The 23,020-nt window shown below is 36.9% G+C and overlaps 1 protein-coding gene across 5 annotated transcripts in view; it reads left to right on the top strand.

Annotated features, from left to right (window-relative positions):
- The window catches only part of ATG7 (autophagy related 7), a 122,334-nt gene extending 99,582 nt beyond the window's left edge, over nt 1–22,752 (top strand). The window contains exons 19-24 of one of the 5 annotated variants that reach the window (XR_775430.1): nt 11,408–11,456; nt 11,830–11,921; nt 16,097–16,383; nt 16,786–16,838; nt 20,971–21,106; nt 21,888–21,975. Coding sequence is in view for 1 of the 5 variants with exons in the window: in XM_010584450.1 (XP_010582752.1) it covers nt 11,408–11,440 (33 nt within the window). In the remaining 4 variants the exon portion in view is untranslated. Of the gene's footprint in view, nt 1–11,407; nt 12,247–16,096; nt 16,384–16,785; nt 16,839–20,970; nt 21,107–21,887; nt 21,976–22,407 lie in introns of those variants that run through there. The other 4 variants (XR_775431.1, XR_775432.1, XR_775433.1 and 1 more) reach the window with 4 other exon arrangements.
- Nucleotides 22,753–23,020: the final 268 nt, after the last annotated feature.

The raw sequence follows: 23,020 nt of genomic DNA, 5'->3' as shown, positions 1-23,020 counted from the left end.
AGCACTGTGCAGCAAAAGTTTACATAAGACAAGATCCATATTTAGGGAGCAGCATCATATGTTGCCAAAGTAAAGAGGTGATCAAAATAATTCTTGTAAGGTGTTTATTTTGGATAAAATCATTTATCTGCCTGATTCCAACATTGCAGCTATTCGACACAATCTTATGTTTCTCAAATTTAGACTCAAAGATTTAAATTAACATTATGAGAGTGCCCCTCAGATTTTTTTTCAGTTTAAAAAGAGGAGTTGCAAACAATAGCTTAATGTTTCAATTATTGATAGAGTACCTTTTGTGTTTTGGTTTATATCAAGTCTTCAGTTTTCTCCTATGCAATATCTATAATCACCTGTTCCTTTTAATTTCTGTTTATCATCAGTTCTGTAAGGAATTGAAGAGCTTTATACACTGAGTAAAATGAATCATTTTATTCACTACTGAAAAGAAAACCAGTTTTTGAAGTGTAATACAATCTTAAATGTTTTATAAATGAGTATGACCTTGGTTTTGAATATTGTCCGAAAAGGTGTCACTCACAGCATGTTGTCAGACTGCTACTTGAGCCTGCTCCTCTTGGCACAAAAGGAAGAGCGCAGCCCGATGAAATGGCAGCACTGCTTTCTGCTGCAGTTTGTTGCTCTGGGGATACATCTCAGCTGAATGCTGTTGTAGCCTGGCATCGCTTGGCTTGTGCAACCTGCTGGGAATCACAGCATGAGAGGAGATCCCTGTAGGCCCTGCCATATTTTACAATTTTCTGTTTGAATTAAAACACTTAATTGTTCAAAATTATGCGGCACCACCTTGTAAGTATATTCCAGTTCTTTCTTTGGGGGGAAGAGGAGGTGGTGAAGTGAAAATAATTGGATATTTAAGACAATGTAAATTTACTGCCACAAAGAAGTAAAGTATGTTTTGATAGTGCGGGAGATCTGTTGCTTGTTTTAAGATGAATTTTCCACAAAATTCATCTTAACAGCCTTGGTTTATATTCTCATTTTGAAAACATACTAACTATATTTGCTGCCCTGCAATCAAACTTTAAAAAGTAGTTTCTCACTCTGTCGTTCACAGTTGGATTAACGTGTTCTTTCTGCGGTCCCCGTTGATCCCATAAACTTAGTGTAATTGCAATCATATAATAGGCAAAAAGATCAAAGTAATCCCATATGGGGGGGAAAGAGCATTCTGAGCCAAAACAAGCTGTTTGGCTTGTAAGCAATTGGAAGCCTTTACTATAGCACATCTGCAACGTACTCTGTGTTACAGAGCTCCATAGCGTGGCATGCAGCATACTTCGTGTTACTATGATACTGTAGAAATGCTGTAACAGTGCTTTGCTAAGCTTGACTAGACTAAATAGACTTGTAATAAAAAAAATGGTTTGTACCAAATAGATTACACTGGAGGGGCTGTGTTAATTTCTCTTCTTTTTCAGAGCACTTGGTTACAAATTATGAAGTGCAACAGAGTGAGTTTGATTTTGAATTGATGAGCAATTTGCTGCACTCAAAGAAACAAATCACTTGGCATGGTCATGCCATCTTCCAAAAGTTTTGTGCTATCAGGCTGAAATAAGGTTCACCTACTGTTAGGAGCTTGTTAAAACATTGCTTTCTTACTGCATTCTGGGAATGAAAGAAAACAACAGGACAGCAAGTGGGTTTCCACTTTGTTAAAACAAGTCTACCAGGACAGATCAAGAAAGGGAAAATGAGAGAATTAAATAAGGAGGTTTGATAGCTAAGACACACACAAGTATTTGCAAACAATCTGTTAGTCCAACAGATGTTGAAATTATGCAGTCAGAAAACCAAAAGCAATTTTGAAAAGGGTTACAGAATCCTAAGAGTCATGTAAGACCCGCCTAGCACAAAATCTATTCATGGTATCATCAGAATTCTTGTTTGTTCAGTTGTTTCCATATTAATGGAAGTGTTATAAAAATAAATCTGACACTTGTACAAGTTTTCAGCTGAATCAGGGTTGGACATGTAGTTTCAGAACTTTTTCCTGAGTCACTACATAGGTTTTTAAGTGAACTTGAGGCTGCCTCTGTTATTTAGAAAATTGTGTAATGTATGGGCATAGCAAATACTTTAAAGGCAATGTGCTTGTAGAGGTCTGTTATTGCTGATGCACCTTGCACTTTTTCGTGTTAATTTTATGTCCATTTGAAACAATAGGGCTTTGGTAGAATTAAACCATAAACCTGATCTGCCGCTTGTATTTCTAGAACATGACTACCTTTAATTTCTAAATATTTTACTAGTTGTGCTTTTATATCAAGGCTTACAATTTTCTGGATAATATTTATTTTTATCCTATTTGGTAAGCATAGTGGGAAAAGTGACATGTAGGATTTTAATAATAGTCATGGGGGAAACCGGCACATAAGATTTTAGTACAAATGCATTTATCTTCTCTAAGTTTTTGAGCTGTATAACGTGAAATAAAGCTGATTATTGCAGTATCATTCATGCATTTAATACTTCAGCATCTTCCTTTATTCATTTAGTTTCAGCTGGTGTCTTCAGAAATTATTTTAGTTTCTAACTATCTGAAGATCATTCTTTCTGCATAAGGGGAGAGAGAAGAAAGTTTTTGATAACTTCCTGATGCCTCCTCCACAAGATAGAAATGTTGTGTATACACAGCATGTATCTCCATGGAAGCAATGATGAGATTAGTGAAGTCACTGGATAAATCAAAATTTTAACAAATTAATATTTTGATTGCTTTTCAAGTTTGCTATTACTTATGTGTTATATACAGTGCACTAGAGGAAATATGCTTATACTAAAGATGTGTACAAAATGTGCGTGTAAGATGACATAACGGCATGTGGGAAATATGTGTTAGTTTCTTCTGCCAAATATTATTTTCTGATAATGGGAATTGAGCTGAAAAGGATTCATATTACTGATTTCAGAATTATTTAAAATAATGCATATTTTGTTTGTTTTTGCCAGCTACACTTTGTGAAGGTGGAGTGTGGTTGATTAAACAGGAAAATACCATAGGCATAGGATTGAAATGTGACTCATGTCTGAGTTAGGTGACCTTCCCAGAGTACTTTTTATTGTTATGTGATTCTCTGTCTCATCTGAAAATAGTCTATGCACTTTAATCAGTCAATACAACTTCAAGGATTTCTGTGGACCTTTTTTTACTTATAGAAGTTGGGGTGTTTTTTGAAAATAAGAGGGGAGATTTTTCCAGTTCCGAAGGGTGGTCTTAACATTTGGCAGTCTGCCTTTGTGATATGACATGATTTGCAAATATCAATATTAGTTCCTTCTTCCACCCCAGATCTCTGTCTCCATGAAGAGTGGTGAGATGATTGATTCTTCACACAGGCCGTCAGAATGCACATCCAGGAATGTGTCCCCTCTCTGACCAGCCATCTAGTTATGGTCTGAATTTCTTTTGAATATATAGGTTTTCTGGTTTGTTAGGTGAATAGAACTGTACCTTTATAACTTTGTGTCTTTAAGCTGTTGAAAAGATTGGAAGCAGATGAGTCTTCTGTTCCTGTCAAGAAGATGTTGCTCTGTCTCCCATGTGCAGGTGCTATAAAGAAGCACTGTGAGATGATAATGATTAAAGGGCATATTTATGGATATGTGATGGGTATGGGCTAATTTGGCAAAGATGATCCTTGTTTCAAGAGATGATTTATGTTTGGAGGTAAAGTAAAACACTGGAGCAGGATTCTTAAAGAGGCTGTGAAATCTCAGAAATTTTAAAACTCAGCTGGACAAGACCCTGAGCAACCTGATCTAGTTGGCCCTGTTTAGAGTGAAGGAATGGACAAAACAATTTCCAGAGGTATCCTCCAGTTGAGCTCAGTCTGTGATTCTGTGACCCCATACTAGAACACTCAGTGTATCTTAAGTATCGTGTTTTATAATCTCTTTATTGTCTCTGAATTATTTCTGATACTCAGTTGAATAGCTTGTGTAATTAAACCACTGCTCTTTTTTAATCAGTAACTCTCAAATGTTTGATTCTGTATGACCTGAAAGCTAATTTATAGGTCTTAGACAGCAGTTATGCATCACCTGTGAATTAAAAAGACGTAGTGGAACATGGCAAGCTATTGATATACAGCAAAACAAATAAAGTCTGTGTAGTTGGAATGGCATAGACTCAGATGTATAAATGGTGTTAATTATTCTGAGAGATCCATTTATGTATATGATCCCAATTTCCTGTACAAGGCTATGAAACCCTTGAAAGTAAATGTGCATTTACATCTACATTGTGAATTTTTTGCAGGATTTAGAAATGTAATGAATATAAACTTACACATATTTTTATTTTTAATGTAAAATCTGGGCTCATCAGAGGAGGAAGATGATAGAAAAATTTGAATATGTACTTTTATATACTATAATGTTTTCATTTTCATTTCAGTCAAAGGGTTTACATCAGATCTAATCTTACTGTGACATGTATTTACGTTAATTGTGGCTTCACTCAAACACACGTTCTGTTCGGATAGTTGCCTTTTTGTGTTAGTAAAATGAAGTTTGAAATCCCCCCCAGAATAGGATAATGGCAATCATTAAACCTGCTGGGGGGGTGGTTGTTTGTTTTCAGTTTTTAAGAGCCTGAGGAAAAGACTTAATAGTAGAAACTATCCTCTTAGGTATACGTCATTCCAACAACTCAAGTGCTGTGCCCTGAAAAATGGCCTTTTCAGCTCCAGAGCACTTTTAGAGGGGTGGAGAAATTGTTTTTGTATTTGCTTGCTTCTCTGCTTTGGGTTTTTTCCTCGTAAAACAAGAAACAATGGAAGGAAATGTGTCTGAAGCATTCTTATACCAAAAAAAACCTAGTATGCATTTTTTGTTGTTCCTTTTATTGTATTGTTTCATTAACTGTTAGTCATGTCAAAAAAAAAATCCTTTTTATGAATGTTTTCATATTATAGGTTGATGAATACCTAGGAAAACTGCTATAAAAACAGAAGGGACTAATTACTGTCCAGTACTACTATTTGTATATCTGTTTGGAACATATTATTAGAGGATATTAAAAAGGCTTTCTAGCTAGAAGTTTGCACTGTAAACAAATACTTTCTGTACTGTTTACTTGCCTTTTTCCGTGTTGTTCTTAGATATATCTTTCAAAGTATTAGGAATCTTCAGATGCCAGTTCTACAAGATATTTAGAAAATGGTCCGGTTTCAAGTGTAGGAGCCAACTAAGCCCATGTGCTAAGGAGCTTGCTGAATTTGCGTATTAACCACCTGCTGCAGGAATAGCTCAAATGTAGGTAGGTCAGTCAAAGTATAAAGCCCATCTTGGAAGAGGACATTTTCAGAAGACGACTGTGATCCCTCTGTCCCCAAGCTCCTAGAACACTAGGTGCTGGACAAAAAGGATACAAAAATTGAGTGAACAGTAAAGGGACAGAAAATCAAATTCAAGATACTGCAGCTGGCAAGATGGAAATCAGTAGGGTGATTTTGAGAGGGCCAATGTTTGCATTTTGTATGAAAAGTGAGGCTACTCATAAGAAGTATTATACATATATTGAAGAGAATTGCATACAAGAGGAACTTGAGGAATAATGGTTGCTGTTGGTTGAGATCAAAATGAGAATGCCTCATGACCTTGACCTTTTAAGCTGTGGTTATGGGCTGAAAATACAGAATTCTGGAAGGGCTATAAAGGGAAAACAAGCATCAGACAGGGACGCCATCACTGAAAAAAAGTACAAAGATGGACTTGAATTTTATTGCAAGATAGTAAACCATTCAAACAGGAAAGGCTGTGAAGGCAGAGACAGAAAAAAAGAACTTGTGGAGGTACTAGGGATGCCAGGAATTTGTCAGCCGTGTCAACTAGCTAGGGTAGGACCATTGTGTACAGGGATCTGGAAAAATTATCCACGATTTTCTCTACCTGCTATTTAAATAAAGCAGCTTGAAGAAAGAAATGCAGTTTTTATAATCCTTGGCTTTGGGGTTTTTTTTTAAGTTTAATTTCTTTTTGTGTGTGTTTAAGTTTGTAATTTCTGTGTGAACTGCAGTAGAGATGTATCTGATAGTTAATCCTTCAGATTATAACCAAAACTGATTTTAGCTATAGTTTAATTATAGAAAGTTGGCAGCCACTTCTGAAAAAAAGTAGTTATATCCTGCTGCAGAAAAAGATATCTGTTGTACAAGACCAGTTAGGTGTGGATTGGATGAACAGTTGCTGTGGGGGAACCACTGCGATTGTTGTAGGATAAGCTCTTGCCACTGGGAGCAACAGTGGATCCTTGTTTAAGTGCATTACCTTGGTTTCTTAGATAGCAAAGAAAATACTTCACTGTAGAGTGCACTGTGCAGGCTCTGACATGCATCTAGATGTAAATTCTGAACAAAGCTAAATGCTCATATTAGTGTAGAATACTGTTCACATTGGTTGTTCATTTATGGCTTTTTTTCCTGTGGGAAAGGGGGATGGGGAAGGAATTGTTGAATATGCAAAATGCTTGAAGTGTTTTCGGTTTCAGTGAGATGAAGGGTAGTGCTTACTGTGCATCAAGTATCCAAGATGAAAGGAGGGTGCTGAACTTTATAATTATCCTTCAGTCTATGCCATGAAGTCTGAAAAAGTTGCATGTTAGAACTTGCAGGCATTTAATGAATTTCAAGTTGCAATTTCATTTCTGTTGCCTTTCCAGAAAGACATAGCCAGTGGACCAAGATGAATACTGAACAAGTCACATAAGGCATGTTAATGCAGCCTGCTATGTCTAGTTCATTTCTAGTACAAGTATATTTAGATATACATACACACATATTTTGTAAAGTAATTTAGGCTGCCAAAAGTTCTGATGTATTGTCTCTCTGGTAGTGCATAGAACAAAAACACGTTTAACCTAATATCTATCAAAAAGCTCAAAATTATAGCTATAAAATAATTCAGTTGCTTTAAATTTAAACATATGCTTCAGTGAATTCTTTTTTTCATTTGTTTAGACTTCCTGAGTAAGTGTACATTTCTAAATCAAAGACTAAGATAAGATAAGCCTTAATTGATCTGGGAAGCCATATGTTCTCATGTGATACTCAGCTGTGCTGTTTGATGTATGTAACACCTAATTTTCAGCCCTTGCCTCTGCCTGTAGAATTTTACTCTTATTCTTCACCATATTTGGAGCATTTATAACATAATAAATACTGTGGTTTGCATAATAAAACTATTCCAGGTTTTTCTAAGCAGAGTGTTTTGGTACATGTGTATGTAAATTTATCTCAGTTGTGTGTAGAAAATAGTATGTGTGGGGGTTGTTTGTTTGTTTTGTCTCTCTTAATGAGGTAGCCATTTTTGAGGCAAATCCTGCTAGATCCATGCTGGCAAGAAACTTTTATGAATCCCCTAAGGATACATTTATATTCTTGCAAGTTTATTTATAGATAAACAGTAGTTACCTATTTGAGTTACGTATGTTAATTCTAAGATGCAAAGCCACTACCTACTTCAGTAGGTGAACACCAATTTTGGAATCATTGTCATGGAAGTTAAATTTCAGGTACCAGGTGTTACTGTTGTATGAAGGAAATGCAAACCTCTCTATTCAGTAGGATTTATCGAACATGCAGTCTAGAACTGTGTAAAATCAATCAGTGGGAACTTGTGAACAGTTAATACATAGGAGGCTGTTTTTTTCCCCATTCTTCCTATTATGTAAGAAAATAATACTTGTAATTTCAGGAAAATAAGTGTGGGAATTCTTATCTTATCCTGAATAGACATAATTTACATCTGAAATTTAAGAACCTCTACAAGGAAGTTTGAATATAAAAGCACATATTTAAAGAAACAGGTGCATTCAGATAATCTGTCTGGATTTGTACAGACTGGGCTGGTTTTGACAGCTGTTTTATTATCTTCCTATTTTATGAGTTCTCCCATCGTTGCCTGTAGCTGCATTTAGGTTTGACTCACCCAGGTGTGCTGCAGGACAGAAGAGAAGTGAAAACAAAATCCAAATTCACAGCTTGGTTTGGATATCAGATTCTTGTCATGACAGTCATTTTAGACATTGCCTTTCATGGCTTTCTGTATTTCATGATTTCTCCTCTTAAAAGTTTCACTCTTTTGAAGTCATATCCAAAGTTTGCATAGTCATAGTCTATGTAGTTTAAAAGTCTTTTCATGAGAATGTGTATTGCTCTTAACTGAGAGCCTATAATGGATTATAACGTAGCTGTCAGTGTTGACACTTAACACAAGTTCTTTTGCACAATATCATGTAGCTTGTTTTCTTTAGGTTAACATGCAACGGTTAACTTTTGTATTGAATTTTTCCCTGTTGTTTCACGTTATTCTCTCCCCTCTGCATGTCATTTATTAAGGCACTACTACTTTCTTCTTTATAAACCTTAGTACAATTCAACACACAGTGCTATGCCCCCTCCCTGGAAAGGTTCAAGGCCAGGTTGGATGGGGCTTTGAGCAGCCTGGTCTAGTGGAAGGTGTCCCTGCCCAGAGCAGGGGACCGGAACCAGGTGATCTTTAAGGTCCCTTCCAACCCAAACCATTCTATGATTCTATGGTTGTGACTGCTCTGGTAGTTAGATGAAGTGTAAACTTATAAAACTGTCTCTTCTCCTGGAAGTAAAATAATAGCATACTTTTCAAATGTTTAAAAATAATTCTCCTCAATCCAGGATGTTTGCATAGTGCTTAAATACCTGTGAACCTCAGTTTCAGTCTTTTTGCAAATATTTTTATGTTAAAAGCCTCCTAGAAAAGAGCTGTGCTTTAGATAGGAGAGAATTTGTCTTTCTTTTCTCTTCACTTTCATCTGCTTGTTAACAATGAACATATTTCCTAAATAACCTAGTAGGCGCTGCTGCTGGCTGCGCAGTGTGCTTGGACTGTTAGTCTTTGAGTTACTTGAGGCCCTCTATGGGTTGCCTGTCCTTGACTGTTAAGGCCAAATACAGGGAACTGCTTTCTTCCCTTTAGTTTCAACAAAAAGAAATCACAGTGCTGTTGGAGCTGCTGTTTGTATTGTACGGGGTGTTAGAGTAATGCAAGCATTGCACATTTAGACATGTAAAGCAAAAAGGCTTTTCCAGCTTTACAGGAATTATGGAACAGCTAGCCAGTTCCTGGATGGAAGTATTTTCATGTCACAAAATTACAAATGTAACTGGCACCCTTACCAGCCTTTCTCTGTAAAAACCAAACAAACAAAACGGAGAGTGTACTTGCCTTCTCACCCACACTGTTCAGATCAGAACAGATGATGGGAAAGCACAGAGCAGAGAAGCTGGCTACACTCCCAGTATATCTGTTTAGCAGATAAAGATGACTGTTTTTAGGGCTGTTGGTTGGCTTCTTTCACTTTTGCCTTTGAATCACCTCATGGTGTATTTTTAAAAGTATTTATTGAGCTGCTTTGACAGAGAGGTGTGTTTGTAAGGGTTACAGTCTATGGGCTTTGTTTTCAAAAATTAGAGTGGGCTAAACAAAAGTGGACTATCACTCCAAACTTTGGATTTCTTGCTTTTTGCCAGCTTGAATCATACCATAAACTCTATTTAAAGATTTGGGGTTTTGTATATTTTTTTCCACATCCTTGACCCTGACTGGTGAGCTGGACATTTGTGTTTGCCTTGGCAAGCTCCAAGCTGCTCATCTAGGGCAGGATGAAAACTCTTTTTTCCTTTTGTAAACAAACTGTTCCTTCAGTATTTTCCATAAGGATTTACACCACCATTTTGCAACGCTTCTAGGAATTGAGAAAATCTTGCCATTCAGAGTTTTCATTTTACACAGCTTGTAGCACTGCATAGAAATGTTTGATTTTATAAGTTTTCTGAGGTTGGATTTGAAGAGCTTTTTTCAGAATGTTTTCAAATTCCAGAAACACTGCATTTTGTCTTCAAGGGGTTTGTTAAAGCTATAGGTCAATATTCATTGTTGCCTGTCTAGAAATGGGGTTGTTTGTATTTTTTGTCTAACGCTAATGCATGTGTGTTAGACAATGCAACTGTGAACACTGCCCCATTGTACTAGGCACTGTATACATGTAAAATACTGCTTTGTGCCCTGAAGAATTTACAGTCTAGAGTAACTGTTCGCCTTCTGTATTTCTTTGGATATATTTTAGTGGTCAGGATGTAAAATGAGAGAATAACTTAGTGGGCCACTTTATGGCGACACACAGATTATGTTTTGGAACAAATGAACCGAATTTCATTTTCCACAGGGACAAAGGACTGATGGTGCTCCTTTTTTGTTAGGTCATTTGCAGTGAGGGACTCACAGTTTTGAGTGCTGTATGCCATAGAAATGGCATTCTTGTTCTTGTAAACAAAAAGACTTGTCATGGTACTCCAGCAGTACTGCTGCTAATTTAGGCCACTTTGAAATACTCTAAGTCAGAGATGAAGTTTTAGATATTATAAAATTGATATTATGATATTATTAAATCCAAGTCAAAGCTGAGTACCCATGTTAGTCCTGATCCCAAGCTACTGGAAACCCTGCCAAGAGGAGGAGGGTATTTGCCATGAGCTAAGCCTCCAAAAAATCATAAAAAGTCTTTTAAGAGCACCCATGTTTCTCTGGAAGAAAAAACTTGTAGTATATATTTAGGATATGTTCTGCCCCCTGCCCCTTCAAATAGTTCTGCTTGCAAGTCCCTGTATTTTTCCTCAGATCATGCGTTCTGCTCCCTGGAATGAATTTATAACGCTCACCTTAGTATGTTCACAAGGATACCGGATTCCTTGATGTTCTGTGAAACTACTCACTTTTTTCCTGCAATCTATAATGGTTTACTGAACAAGGGAAAGTAGCAAAGTAAAAGTACAATTATATTGTACTGCAGAAAAAAACTGCGTAGTTTCTAAATTTCTTTAAACAATAGGAAAGAAAAAATTTCCATATAACTTCTTGTCTTTATGCTGCTGGGTTTGAGATCTAGTATTTGAGTGCAAAACGAAGTATTGGGGAACAATTAGTTCTTTATAAATTTCTTTAAAATCTTCTGCAGTGTTTAGTAAAGTATGCTATTTACTATAAGTTATTATCCACATTAAGTATGTGCCAATGAGTCAGCAAACCAAAACAAAACGTCTGGGTTTTGGTCTATGGCTTACTGTAAATTATAATAAATAGCAAATAACTAAACTGACAGTTCAGGAACAAATGCTGAAAAGTGTATGTTAAAAAATACCCCCAAGATTACAAATAATGAATGCTGTATAGGTTGTTAACAGAAGAGAAAAATACTGAATTTTATGTAAAGCTCCATTGATGCTAGTCATCAGTCCATAAATGTTATTTATTCTTCCTTTTAAATAGTAATACTAATTTTAAAATGGTACATTAAAAGCATATTTGAACTCCATAAACTAAAACTACACTTCCTTTTTTGTTGCAGATCTGGGACATGAGTGATGATGAAACAGTCTGAAAATCAGCTGAATAAGGTGGAAGATGACCTACTTTGGACTGCAGCGCTGCCTTTTATGTTATTTGACAAGTTAATGATTGCTTGGCCATTCTGACTGCTACAAATACAAACAAATATAATCCACATTTTGACATTAATATCTTCACCTTGAAAGCAGTCTGTTATGGATATAACTCTCCACATTTTCATTTTTATTATGTAAATAACTAAAGCAATGTGGTTATGTTTAAATGTAATCTTTTCTTTTTTTTTTTTTTGTTTCTAAATATGGCTTACATATAAAATATGCTGCTTAAGTAAACTTTGGTGTTTTATTCATCCCAGTTATTTTGCTTGTCAATGGACATGTCCAAGCAGCATGTCTGAATGTCTTTTTTCATCTTTCCCAGATTTGTGCCCCTTTAGTTGGAATTTATTGTTAAGATTGAGAATATTCTGCTATTGGGAGTTAAACTGCATCTTTAAAGGAGAGCAGGAGTAGGTAAGAACCTACACCTACTGCCTACACCACATTGCTTGCTGTTTCAAAGTACATATTTATAGTAAGTTCATTTGTTCTTGCCTGTGTCAATGAAGATGTTATTCTCTGTAAAGATCTCATAATTTCATGCTATGAAAGAAATGTGGTTTGACTTATTTTTACACAGTAGAGACCAAAAAGCATTGGTATCATGATTAGGCTCCCCTGAAGTTTAGAGAAGGCTCTGATATGTAGTAAAAATTGCTTTGGGGGGTGGATCACTGATTCAGCCAAAACTTGTAGAGAAGTGCTTAACTGAAATAAGAAATTGGTTCTCTAACTTTGCTATTCTTGGATGCTGTCATGCAGTGCTTTACAGGTGTTAAAAAAGAGCAATTCTGATTTTCATTTTGGTTGGATTTTGAGTTTTTCAATTTTTGCAGCATCAGGAATGGCTTCAGAGATTATGGCTGAGCACAAACAGTAGTTTGAGAATCCTTGAGTTTAAAAGATAACTTGAGAAAAAAGGATTTGTAAAATATCAAAGTACATTACTACAAAATTTAAAGTGAATCTATTGGTTTTTATCTTGGAATAGGTTTTAGAAGTATATTTTAAATCTTTTTATGGCTTTATATTGTGGGGATTATGGACTAACTCACTCAGAAAAAATGCAAATTGCTTTATCTGTCAGGCAGTCTTTATTTCCCATATATATTATAAAAATTGTTTGGTCAACCCAATTATTTTAGTTCCTTCCTTAACATAAGCTCTGAATATTTGGTGTAGATAATTTCACAGCTGCTCTGCTTCTCTCTTATGCCACATCAGAAGAAGTTCTGTCAGATCAAATTTGTCTAAAAATAAGGATATCTGCAATTCCCATATTCTGATCATAAAAGATTTATTGAAACATGCTGAGGTTTGCATCAAGTGTCTAAAATAGCTATTATTTCTATTTATTTTAACTATCATATTCATTGTATTTATGTGATTTCTTAAGTAGCCTTAAGGGAATGTCTTGTTTAGCAACTTCATTGTAATATAAAAATATATATGAATGAAATATATTTTTTGAAAGACTAGTAATCACAGGAAACTGATCCTTTGGTGATCAGGCAATGAACAATTAGATTGATAACATGCCATGTCCATTTTAAGCAGTTTGTTAATGTACGTAATTACTTATGAGCTCAAAAGATCTCCATTTTGTTAGCCATGCCGTAGTCCAACCAGAATCATGAATAATTACCGGGGTAGTTTAAAGGGAATGATCTGCATTTTTATCTTTTGGAGTTGCTGGTCATGGAGTGTAAAACTCTATTTGCAGGTTTTGGCTATCTAAAACTTGAAAACTAGACATCTTTCTGAAATCTGTTAAACATTAATAATTATTTTAAATAGCTGAAACTCTGCTTATCCTGGTAAAGTTACATTGTAGCTTTACATTGAAAGTATCTACTTAACTGCAAAAGTATACAAGATCGAAAGGTTCAAAACTCAGGGTTAATATAATGTTTCCTTACCTCTGTAATTTCAGTAACATACAACTCTCTCAGGCTGAGCTGTTTCCTGTACATATGCTTCCCAGATGTCTCTGATGTTCAGAAACACTTCAGTTTGACTTGGAATAACTTCCGTTGTCTAACTGTAATGTTGTTTTCTTTCTCCTTACGGACCAGAATTGTTCTTAGTTTGCTTTTACTCAATTTCTAGGCATTTACTGAGTGAGAAATCATGAGAATCCATTCAAATGAATGAATGCACATTCAAATACTGTTAACAGATATGGCTCGTATGCACTTAATGGCAGGATTTCGGCACAGTCCTCAGCTCCAGTTATTGCTGTTTAATGGAACGAGCTAAACTTTAACTTTCTTCATAAAGGAGGTAGGATTTAAATTTTATTTGTGCTGCCGTGACCTCCTAGGTGTCAGTGAAGAGCCCGAACTCATACTTTCATTGTAGAACCCAACAGCTACCATGGCTTTTCAGGTATAAACCAGATCTGTTGGGAAGAGGGAGTGAACAGCCTCAGAGGAACCTACTCATCTTCCTAAACTATCTAACAGAAACGTAATGGCATTATATGGCAGTGTGGGTGGGACTGTATCTCACAGAAGGCAACTGTGACACCTGCATACCACAGCTGGGGACATTTACTAGTGTTAGAAGACCACAGATCTCAATGGAGAGCTGTAGACATCATTTTTGTGCTTGAGTATTAGAGAGGCTCATGGAATGATAGCCTCTGTTTTGCTTTCACACTGACTAGAATTTTTCTTCAGTGTCATCCCTTCAATGTGTTTGCTGGCTGAAGTCTAGAATTCGTTACAGAGTAGTACCACATTCATGAAAGTGAGGAACTTGAGATTCTGTATGAGAGTTTTCTTCTTTAAAGCCCTCACTTGCTCGCATCCTTGCTTTCACAATCTGCTGTTAAGTCCTCTTCACCTGTGTCATAGTCTGTTGATCAGGAACAAATTTCACTTAGGGCATGCCCTTTATATCACATGTAGATTGTCTTAGCACCATTAAAGCCAGCAGAATCATAGCCAGTAGGTGGTCCAGCCCCCCATTGAGTCTTAAGCCTTCAGCATTGGCCTCTATAAGGGATAAAGGGCACAAATTTGAAAATTATGCTTAAATCAGTGAAGAAAGATTGATGATGGCCCAGACAGGTTGGTCAAGATGAAATCACCAAGGAACGGAACCACAGGATTTATATTCCTAGGAAGTTGGTGGCTCCCAAGAACTAAAGGGAGATTATTCTTCAGTAGAAGTCAACAGCACAATAGTTATTTTGATACATCTAAGGAAACTGTAGTGATTGCACCAGCCCTTGAAATCACTGAGCTTGAGCCTGGAAAAATACTTTTTCCTTCCCTGTGTTCTGTATGGCTTTGGTGTTGTGTCCTCAGAGAAGTCCAGTGACATAAACTAAAATTTCATTTTTGTCATCTTTGATATTCTTGTTCCAGTTCCTGCATAATGTTCTTTCTAGTTCTGTTTCTTTGTATAAGGTTTGGCTGCTCACTTTAAATATATGCAACAGAAGTATTAGCAAAATTGAATAATTTTTCCATATATAAGCATTTTCTTTTAATTTCTCACTTGTGTTCCCATAAAAAAACTCTTACTGAAATGTTTTTTTTTGTATTTCTGAACTTTTCACTATACACTTTAGAATCATATCATAGCACTTGTTTCTCCCTCTTACTGAACAAATTCCTTCTAAATTATGTTAACTAGTCTAATGGGAATTGCTAATAGAATCACAGAATCATTTAGGTTGGAAAAGACCCTTAAGATCATTGAGTCCAACCATAAACCTAACACTGCCACGTCCCCCACTAGCTACTTCATTATTGCACTTACTCTGGGACAGTGTTCAGCCATGAAGAGTTCACCCAGCTCACAACTTTCCTTGAGTTTTCTTCCTCTTTTTCAAACCAAATCACAAAAGCAGTGAGATTGCTGAGATGTGACTGAGAATAGACTTCGGTATGCAGGATTCTCATTAATGCCAGTAATGTGTGGAAAGATTACTAAGCTTCTGATACCAGCTTTTGTGCTGTTGATCAAGAACAACTCTGCCTGTTTCTTGGAGAATCATTGAGAGCCATGACAGAATCCATGAGGATATTTTAATATAGTTTCTCTTCAAAGTATAACCATATCTTAAGAGTTCAAGGAGAGTCCTAACTCTCTCTTCTTAGGGGAATAGGAAGGACAGCTCACATTCTTTCAAAAATAAATATGTTGCAAGCTAACACATAGTCAACCTTAATTGTCATTCTGCCAGCTGTTCTGTGGTACAAGTCCAGCCAAGTAGCCATTCTCATGCTGTCCGTTGATTCAATGTTTGCTATACTGTAACTTTGCATTAAGACTACACAAAAGCTGAAGAGGGTGTGAACAGCTAGATGGTGGGATTTTTCCTTGCTACTTTTCCAAATTTTTGTACCCAATTTTGTAGGGTTTTTTAAAAATAATAACGCAATACTTTCCTTAGAAACAAATAAGTATTTATACTCCAGAGAGACCCATTAAAGAAATATTTGCAACATGGTAAACATCTTAAGAAACATAGTCGGGAAGATATCCAGAGCCTGTTACCATTTTGTTTCTGAATCTTTTGACATGGCTTCATTAATTCCTTTTCTTCTTCCTTTTTTTTTTTTTTTAATTTTCAGTGCAGATGTTGTGCTTATGCATATCCTGCCAAAATGAAACTTTCCTTCAAGAGGGTTTTGTGCACCTTTCTCTTTTAGAGCACCCGGATTAACTGTTTTAAAGGACAGAAATACCGCACTAGAAGGACTTTGGACTGTCCCAGTCTGGCAATGTGTAAATTCCTAACCTATGAAAAACCTACGTACCTACGTACCTGTCCCATTTCAGTTCCAGCTTGCTTTCCCTTGCAGCTGCCTGGACCTTCTCCAGAACCCTAACTGTTTAAAAATACTGTGGCACTGCACAGGTAATGCTTTAGGTTTGAAATTAATACACTTTCCCTCTCTATTAGCACTTCAGCTATCCAGTTTCATAATTTCTAACAAGTTAATTTTCTCATCTGTGCAGCACTTGACAGGTTTTGAAATTAAAAACCCTAACAATTTGTTGACAGTGTTTTCTTTCTCCTTTTATTGATAGCCTTTCTTCCATTACCACTGATAATAGTGACTCTTCATAGTGAGCAGTGATTGACGAATGGACAGACCGCAGGACTCCTTGCTTTGTGTTAGCTCTACTCCTAGGTTACACAGAGACATTAATACTCCCTGCTTTTTTTCTTAAACTTTTATTTAATTCCTCAACTGTGAAATGTATGGAAATTGGGTTTATGTACTTGGTGAAGAATATCTACTTTTTTTATTCTCAGTTATCGCGGGTCAAAGAAACTGGTCTGTTGCTCCAACCCATTGTTTTGCTGAGGTATTGTTGACTATTGTTTGATGTCATGTAGTGTCAACTAAAATAGGCTGTGGCTTGGGCTAATTTGTAGCCACTTTTCTCTTAAGTACAGCAGCTGAAATTCAGCAATCCGTATTCTTCCACCAGCCAGTGATGGGTGTTCTGTCCAGGTTGTAATGAAGTCTCTGGAGTGAGTCACTTGAGGATTGTTTTAACCTGGCTGAGGAAATTGGCACTGCAGAAGGGAAACTGAAGCTACTCCCAAAAGAATTAATAGCAATAAGCTTGAGTAGCAACAATGTTAAGTATCTTAAGGTATTCTGTATCTTAGGGCAGCAATTTTTTCACCTAATTTCCCAGTTCAAATGATCTCACCCCAGGATAAGGATGCAGCTGAGTACTCCAACCATATATAATTTCAAGTTCTAATTGTTGCCCTCAATTGACAATATTATCTGCCTGTTGCGACTTAACCATAGCATTTTTTCAAATCTGGTGGAATTATTTAGGACATTCTTTGAAAATATTTTCAGAACCCATAAGCTGTTTGTCTGAACTTTGCAAATGAAATAGCATGGTTTCTTTCTGTTTAATCAGGCCAGTACTCCCTTGCCATTGTAGCTTCTTGCAGGAGCTTCCCTGGGCTTGGGGATAAAAAGGGGCTGTCAGGAGTTCTAAAAACAAACATGTTATGTTTCCTGGCTGGCATGGAGTACACACTGCCTTTCCATCTACTGTAGCAGTCTAAATGCCTGTTTCCTCTTGTTCTTTGAATAGATGTTTATATAGGACATTGATATAAAATACAATAGACTGCCTCTGGAGTGAAGGTCACATGCACACGTGCATTTCATTTTAAATGCTAAAATTTCAAATTACTTTTTAACAAAGTATTTTAGTAAGCTAACAGGAAAAGACAGAAGCATATGTATAGTGTTGTGCTGCTGCAAATCAAAAGCACAATTTTTAAAAAATGATTCTTTGTAACTTCTCTCCTTTCCCATACAGTTATTTTCTGTTCTTACGTTCTTTGGCTGTGGATTGCTGCTTCAGTAGTCTTTGAGCATCCAAAAATTTAGGCTTGTGTGTGACTTCAGTTTGCTTTTCGGCACCAGGACATTTGATTTTTGTAAGATCTCAGCAGAATGAGTCATTGTTTGATTTGTTAGTGGAATACCATTATGCACTACATAAATAAGAAAGGAGAGGCATTATTCTGGTTTCATTCTTATGGAGGAGGTCAGTAGTGTTTTTTCCTCAATTTCTCTTTTTGTCTAATGTGTGCACCCTCTTAAGAAACTGCAGTTGATGCATCCCTGCGAGGCAGTGCTCCAGGTGTCTGGTGCATTTGAAAGGCAAGCTGGCATCTCATTTCTGGAATGATTTTACTTTCTAAATCAAAACCCAGTACGGGCTAAAACTGGGCAAAGAAATGCTGCTAAAATTGTTTCCACGTCATGTCAGTAGCCTTGGAAGAAAGGTGAGGGCCGTGGAGGTTCCAAGTCTGGCCCACTCTGAATGCATTTGAACTCTAGTTTTTGACAGCTAGTAAATTGGTGTCCTCCCCCCCTCTTTTCTCTCCCCGTGAATATCTCCTCCCCACCCCCAGTGCTCGGTGCCTCACTGGTAAGGGAGGGATGTGGATGAACAAGCAAATTAATTTCTAGTGACAGACTTCTTTCAAATTAGCGTAAGAAGTGAGGAAGTCTATAAAGTAGGTATGATTTTGCTTAGGGGTTTTGCTTTGTCTTTAAGTGTCTTTATTTTCATTTCATGCTTCAAAGTCTGACTTTTATACAGTAATTCTGTAGGTGTTACCACTTCCTCAGGAACGTGTGACTCAGGCAACGTATAAATGAAATGACATCACCAGCAACTCTTGCTTGAATTGCTTGTTTCCTAAATAGGGGCTGTTGGTTTTTTCTTTTAATACTTGCAGCTTTGTTTGGGTTTTTGTTTTTTGTTTGGGGTTTGGTTTTTTTTGTGAGGGGGGAGGGGATGAGGGCTTTTAATTATCTAAGGCACCTTTGCCATTATGAGTAACCACACTGCATGTGTTTTATCCTTTTGTATTGTTGAAATCACCAATATTGAAGTTTACTTAAAATAGGAGATCCACATTTCTACGCAAGCTATTCATGAATGAAGTAATTGTAGTTAGGCCTTAGTAGAGGTTCTGTTGTTATAAAGCATTCTTAGTTCACTCCTGATCTGTGGAGGGAGGGGGACGGCGGGGAGGGGAAGGAAAAGATCTGAGCATTATTTTCCATTATTATTTTGGAAGTAATGCAAACAAAAGAAATGTGTTTTCATACTACCGGGCAGTTTTAATGGATCTCCCTCACTGCTCTCAATAGCGTGTATTTGCACCACAGGAGATTCTTGGTAGATTTCAGTGTTTCCTTTCCCGTAGCCCATACTTTTCAATGATAAGGCTATGTATAAATAGATGGTTGAAATAGGAGAAGCCGGAGTAAAGTTTGCTTCTTGGCAGAGCGTCTCCAAAGCTGGCAGGAGCAGTCGTTGCAGCAGGTAGGCATGGTATGGGGGGACGGGCAGCTGCTGCATCTGCACTGCTTGCTTGGGCAAAACCCCCAGTGATGTCACTGCAGGAGCTGGCTCGTCAACTGTTGTTAAAAGTCATGTCAGGAATTCTTGTCATCAAAGGAATGTGACAAGTTGGATGTCTGTCTAGGTCATTTATTCATAGTGCTCATGGACAGGCTATAAAAGTGTTGTGTTTATTTATTATTGTCATGAGCAAAGGATCACTGTCCTTTTGTTTAAATAGTAGCAGTTTTGGAACTCTATAGAAATTAGTGCTTTGATTGTATGGGTTCTCACTGAGCAGGCAGTACCACTGTGGTTGCACTTTAAAGGCAAACTCAAAGTCCATGTATTCAGGGAGGTGGTATCAGTGACTACCATAGGTAATGGTCTTTCTTCCATTATGTCAATCCATGTCAAACTTTGGCACTATTAAGAACCATATAATTAAAGTTATTTTTCAGATGACACACTAAACCAAAGTCCTAAAAAAAAAAGGATTTGTATCTCTTTTTGGATTCTTTCTGATTTTTTTTTTTTTTTTTTAGTTTATTTCATCCTACCTTCCTAAAGTTGTTCAGCTTCCTTTGGATCCTTCGTTTGCTAAATTACCCTTGTGCAGGGGTCATGCATGCTTTTAAAGAAAAACTTATTCAAATTCCACCCAATGGCTATTAGAGCAATAGCTATATATTGTTATTGGTACTAAGTTGGGAATGCTCTGAGATGATAGATGGTGTAAATGTAATAACATTATAATTATTTGGTCACACAGATATAAAGACAATTTTCCCCTACTTAAAATGTTTACTATTGTATGTCTCTTGCATGCAGTTAGTATTTGTGATTTTCTCTAGGGCAGTAGTTAGGAGTGAGCGAGCTATACGTACTCTGCCCAGGCTGATGTATAGATGCAGCTAGATCAGTCTCACCAACTGCCCAATACGCTTATGTGACTAGTGCTCTCAGAATTCCTGGGGGAAGGCATTTCAGTTACTTGCTAACTACATTTTGTTGAATAGGAATTCAGTAGTGTTTAGCAGTCAAATATTACAAACTTAAGATAGGCTTCTTTGTAACCACACTCTGATTTGCAAGGGAGAAACGGGGAGCAAGTCAACTGGTGTGTGTCCAGTGTTTCCCTGTTGCTGGAGATATTCTGGTTTCATTTCCAACAATGATAGTATCTGTTACTTAATTTAGCTTCCTGTTGTTAGTATTTGGAAATGTCATTAAAGATTTTGATAGATAACAACAAGTTATCCACTGCTTAAAAATCAGCTAGGAACAGAGAATAACAACATACCTGTTGATCTGAGATACTGGAAAAGAATGGAAAAGAATGTGATTTAAATGCCACTGGAGTGTCAGGAGGGAGCTGATACTTACGCCACAAGGTCATGCAGCAGAACATTGTTTCAGAATTTGACCAAATTACTGCTTTTAAATTATTTTGTTGCTATAGTAGTGGGTGATTGTGGCTTCAGAAATTTTCTAAGCCAAAATGTTATGTTCCAGCTTTCACAGTTTGGAGATTAATGTAATTAATTATTGTGATTTTTAAAAAGACTGCTTATTTAAAGCAACTTTGTCCTCTCCATGATAGTCATAGACATGGAAAGAGGGATTGAGGCAGAACACATGGGCTGTGCCACAGACCTCCAGTGAAGCCAAAGAAAGTCACATCATCTCCGACTCCCATCCGTTGTCTGAGCTTTGTTCGGTAGAGTCTCTTTTGCTGAGTAAGTGCCTAGGACAGCAAGACCAATCTTGATTGACTCAGCTAGGCAATAGAATAGTACAAGTATTAGAGATGAGACAGATACATCTCATCTCTAACATTGTCTATTAATGCCTTTTAATGTAATCGGTTTGGACAAGGAGTTCAGAAGTGGTTAGTGAGATCCATTTGCCTCAGTTTTTGGATGCCCAACTTTGGATGCTCTAAGCCAGACTTTGATGATGTCTTAAACTGGGTTTGGGAATTCTAAAAGGAGTCTGATTTCAAATGTAAAGACAATCTTACATTAAGCATGTATTTTAAAATCTTTATGTGTGTAAAAGAGGATTAAATAAATCTGTTGTTAACTTCTAAATGCTTGCTGTTTCAGTTTTGCTCTTTCTTGCATGTATGTACTAGGAAATATGCTTACCAGGATAAGCATTAGGTTTTGTGTAACAAATCAGCTAAAATAGCGAGGAGTCACAAAAGAGCTTTGTTATTCTTGTGGAAAAGAAATACAGAAAAGGAAAAAGTTACTTGAGTGCACTTTTTAAAAACGAGTTTCTGGTTTTGAGGCTTGTGTTGTTTGTTACCAGTCTGACTGCTAGAAGCTTAACTGTTTGTTTCACAGTAAGTGCATGCTACTCCCGAAGGGATTCAAATCCACATTACGCTTGGGTTGCTAGCACAGTTGGAAATCAGGGTAATATAACTTAGCAATCCAGTCTGAGAGTGGCTAGAAATAATACTGGTTGTGTTCTCCAAGGCCTGCACTGCCATTTAAAGTTTCTGTCCCCTAGAACTAAAGGTTTGGATTCATTTGCAAAAGGAAGGTGTGCATTGACTTTGGTAATGGAACAGAAGAATTAAGAAGCAAGTAAGAATTGGACTTGTTTTTTTTTTTTATTTTCTTAATTAACAAACATTTCTTCATTAGTTCTGACTATATACTATAAATGTACTCCAGAGGAGGAAAAAAAAGGTTTGTTTGTTCATTTCCTGAGTGAAATACAGAGAACTGTTCATGAACCAAGTACAAGGTGTAAATAAGTTGCCATGACCTATAATTTGTTGGACTATATAGTGGTGTTAGTGACATTTTTGTGTTTTACTAAACTTTCACAGTGTAGTCATTGGCTGTTTTCCCCACTTAAACTTTTCACAAAAAAAGTACAAAACTTCAGTTATGAGAGAAAAGCAAATAAACTGAAATCCTTTGAAATCACTGCCCACTGCTCCACGTCTCTGTTGTAATGAAGCTCCAGTAATTCTTTTGTCCTACCATGCTAATACTTTATTTTCCTCCCGTTTCCACACTAGATGGAAGATATGAAGGGGCAGAAGAAAAGCAGAAACGCCAGAAGAAGAGGAACCTGGAAGAGAGCCAGGAAAGACAGCTATAAAGAGATTGGCTTCCTGTTTGAGGCTTTAGGAGCAATGGATCAAGGATGCCCCAGTTTGGGAGCTTTCCCATCAGAGGTATTGTTGTTGGCTTTGAGTAGCTTACATTCCTCCTAAGAGCTTCAGTTCCATTTCCTTGGCTATCAACAGGTCTTAGCACATCCGTTTTTCTGGTCAGGGCCTGTCTGCCTATGGGAAGTTCTGACACTTAGCATCAATTTTCTTCTATTTTGGGGCTTCCTCTTGGGTCGCTCTAGCTATGACGTTTCAAAGGATCACAGGGAGTATAGGTTAGCCAGCCAGCTTTCTCCTTCTCCCTCTCACTCTGTTGCAGAAATTAAGTACTACTTCTCGTTTGTCATGCAACTTTTCTAGCGCTCTCAGGAAGGAGGAGAACATTCTTAATTTTTGCCTACAGAGGAATTAAATCAATATACTTGCTTAAGCAGACTTCTCACCCACAAGCAAAAAAAAAAAAAAAATATATCTGGAAGCTTCATGATGTGATCCTGTACCTTAATGAACATTCCCT

The sequence above is a fragment of the Haliaeetus leucocephalus genome, unplaced genomic scaffold (assembly GCF_000737465.1).
Source record: "Haliaeetus leucocephalus isolate CR32 unplaced genomic scaffold, Haliaeetus_leucocephalus-4.0 Scaffold984, whole genome shotgun sequence".
NCBI lineage: Eukaryota > Metazoa > Chordata > Aves > Accipitriformes > Accipitridae > Haliaeetus > Haliaeetus leucocephalus.
Note: the sequence above shows the minus strand (reverse complement) of the source record. Positions and strands in the feature narration are given on the sequence as shown.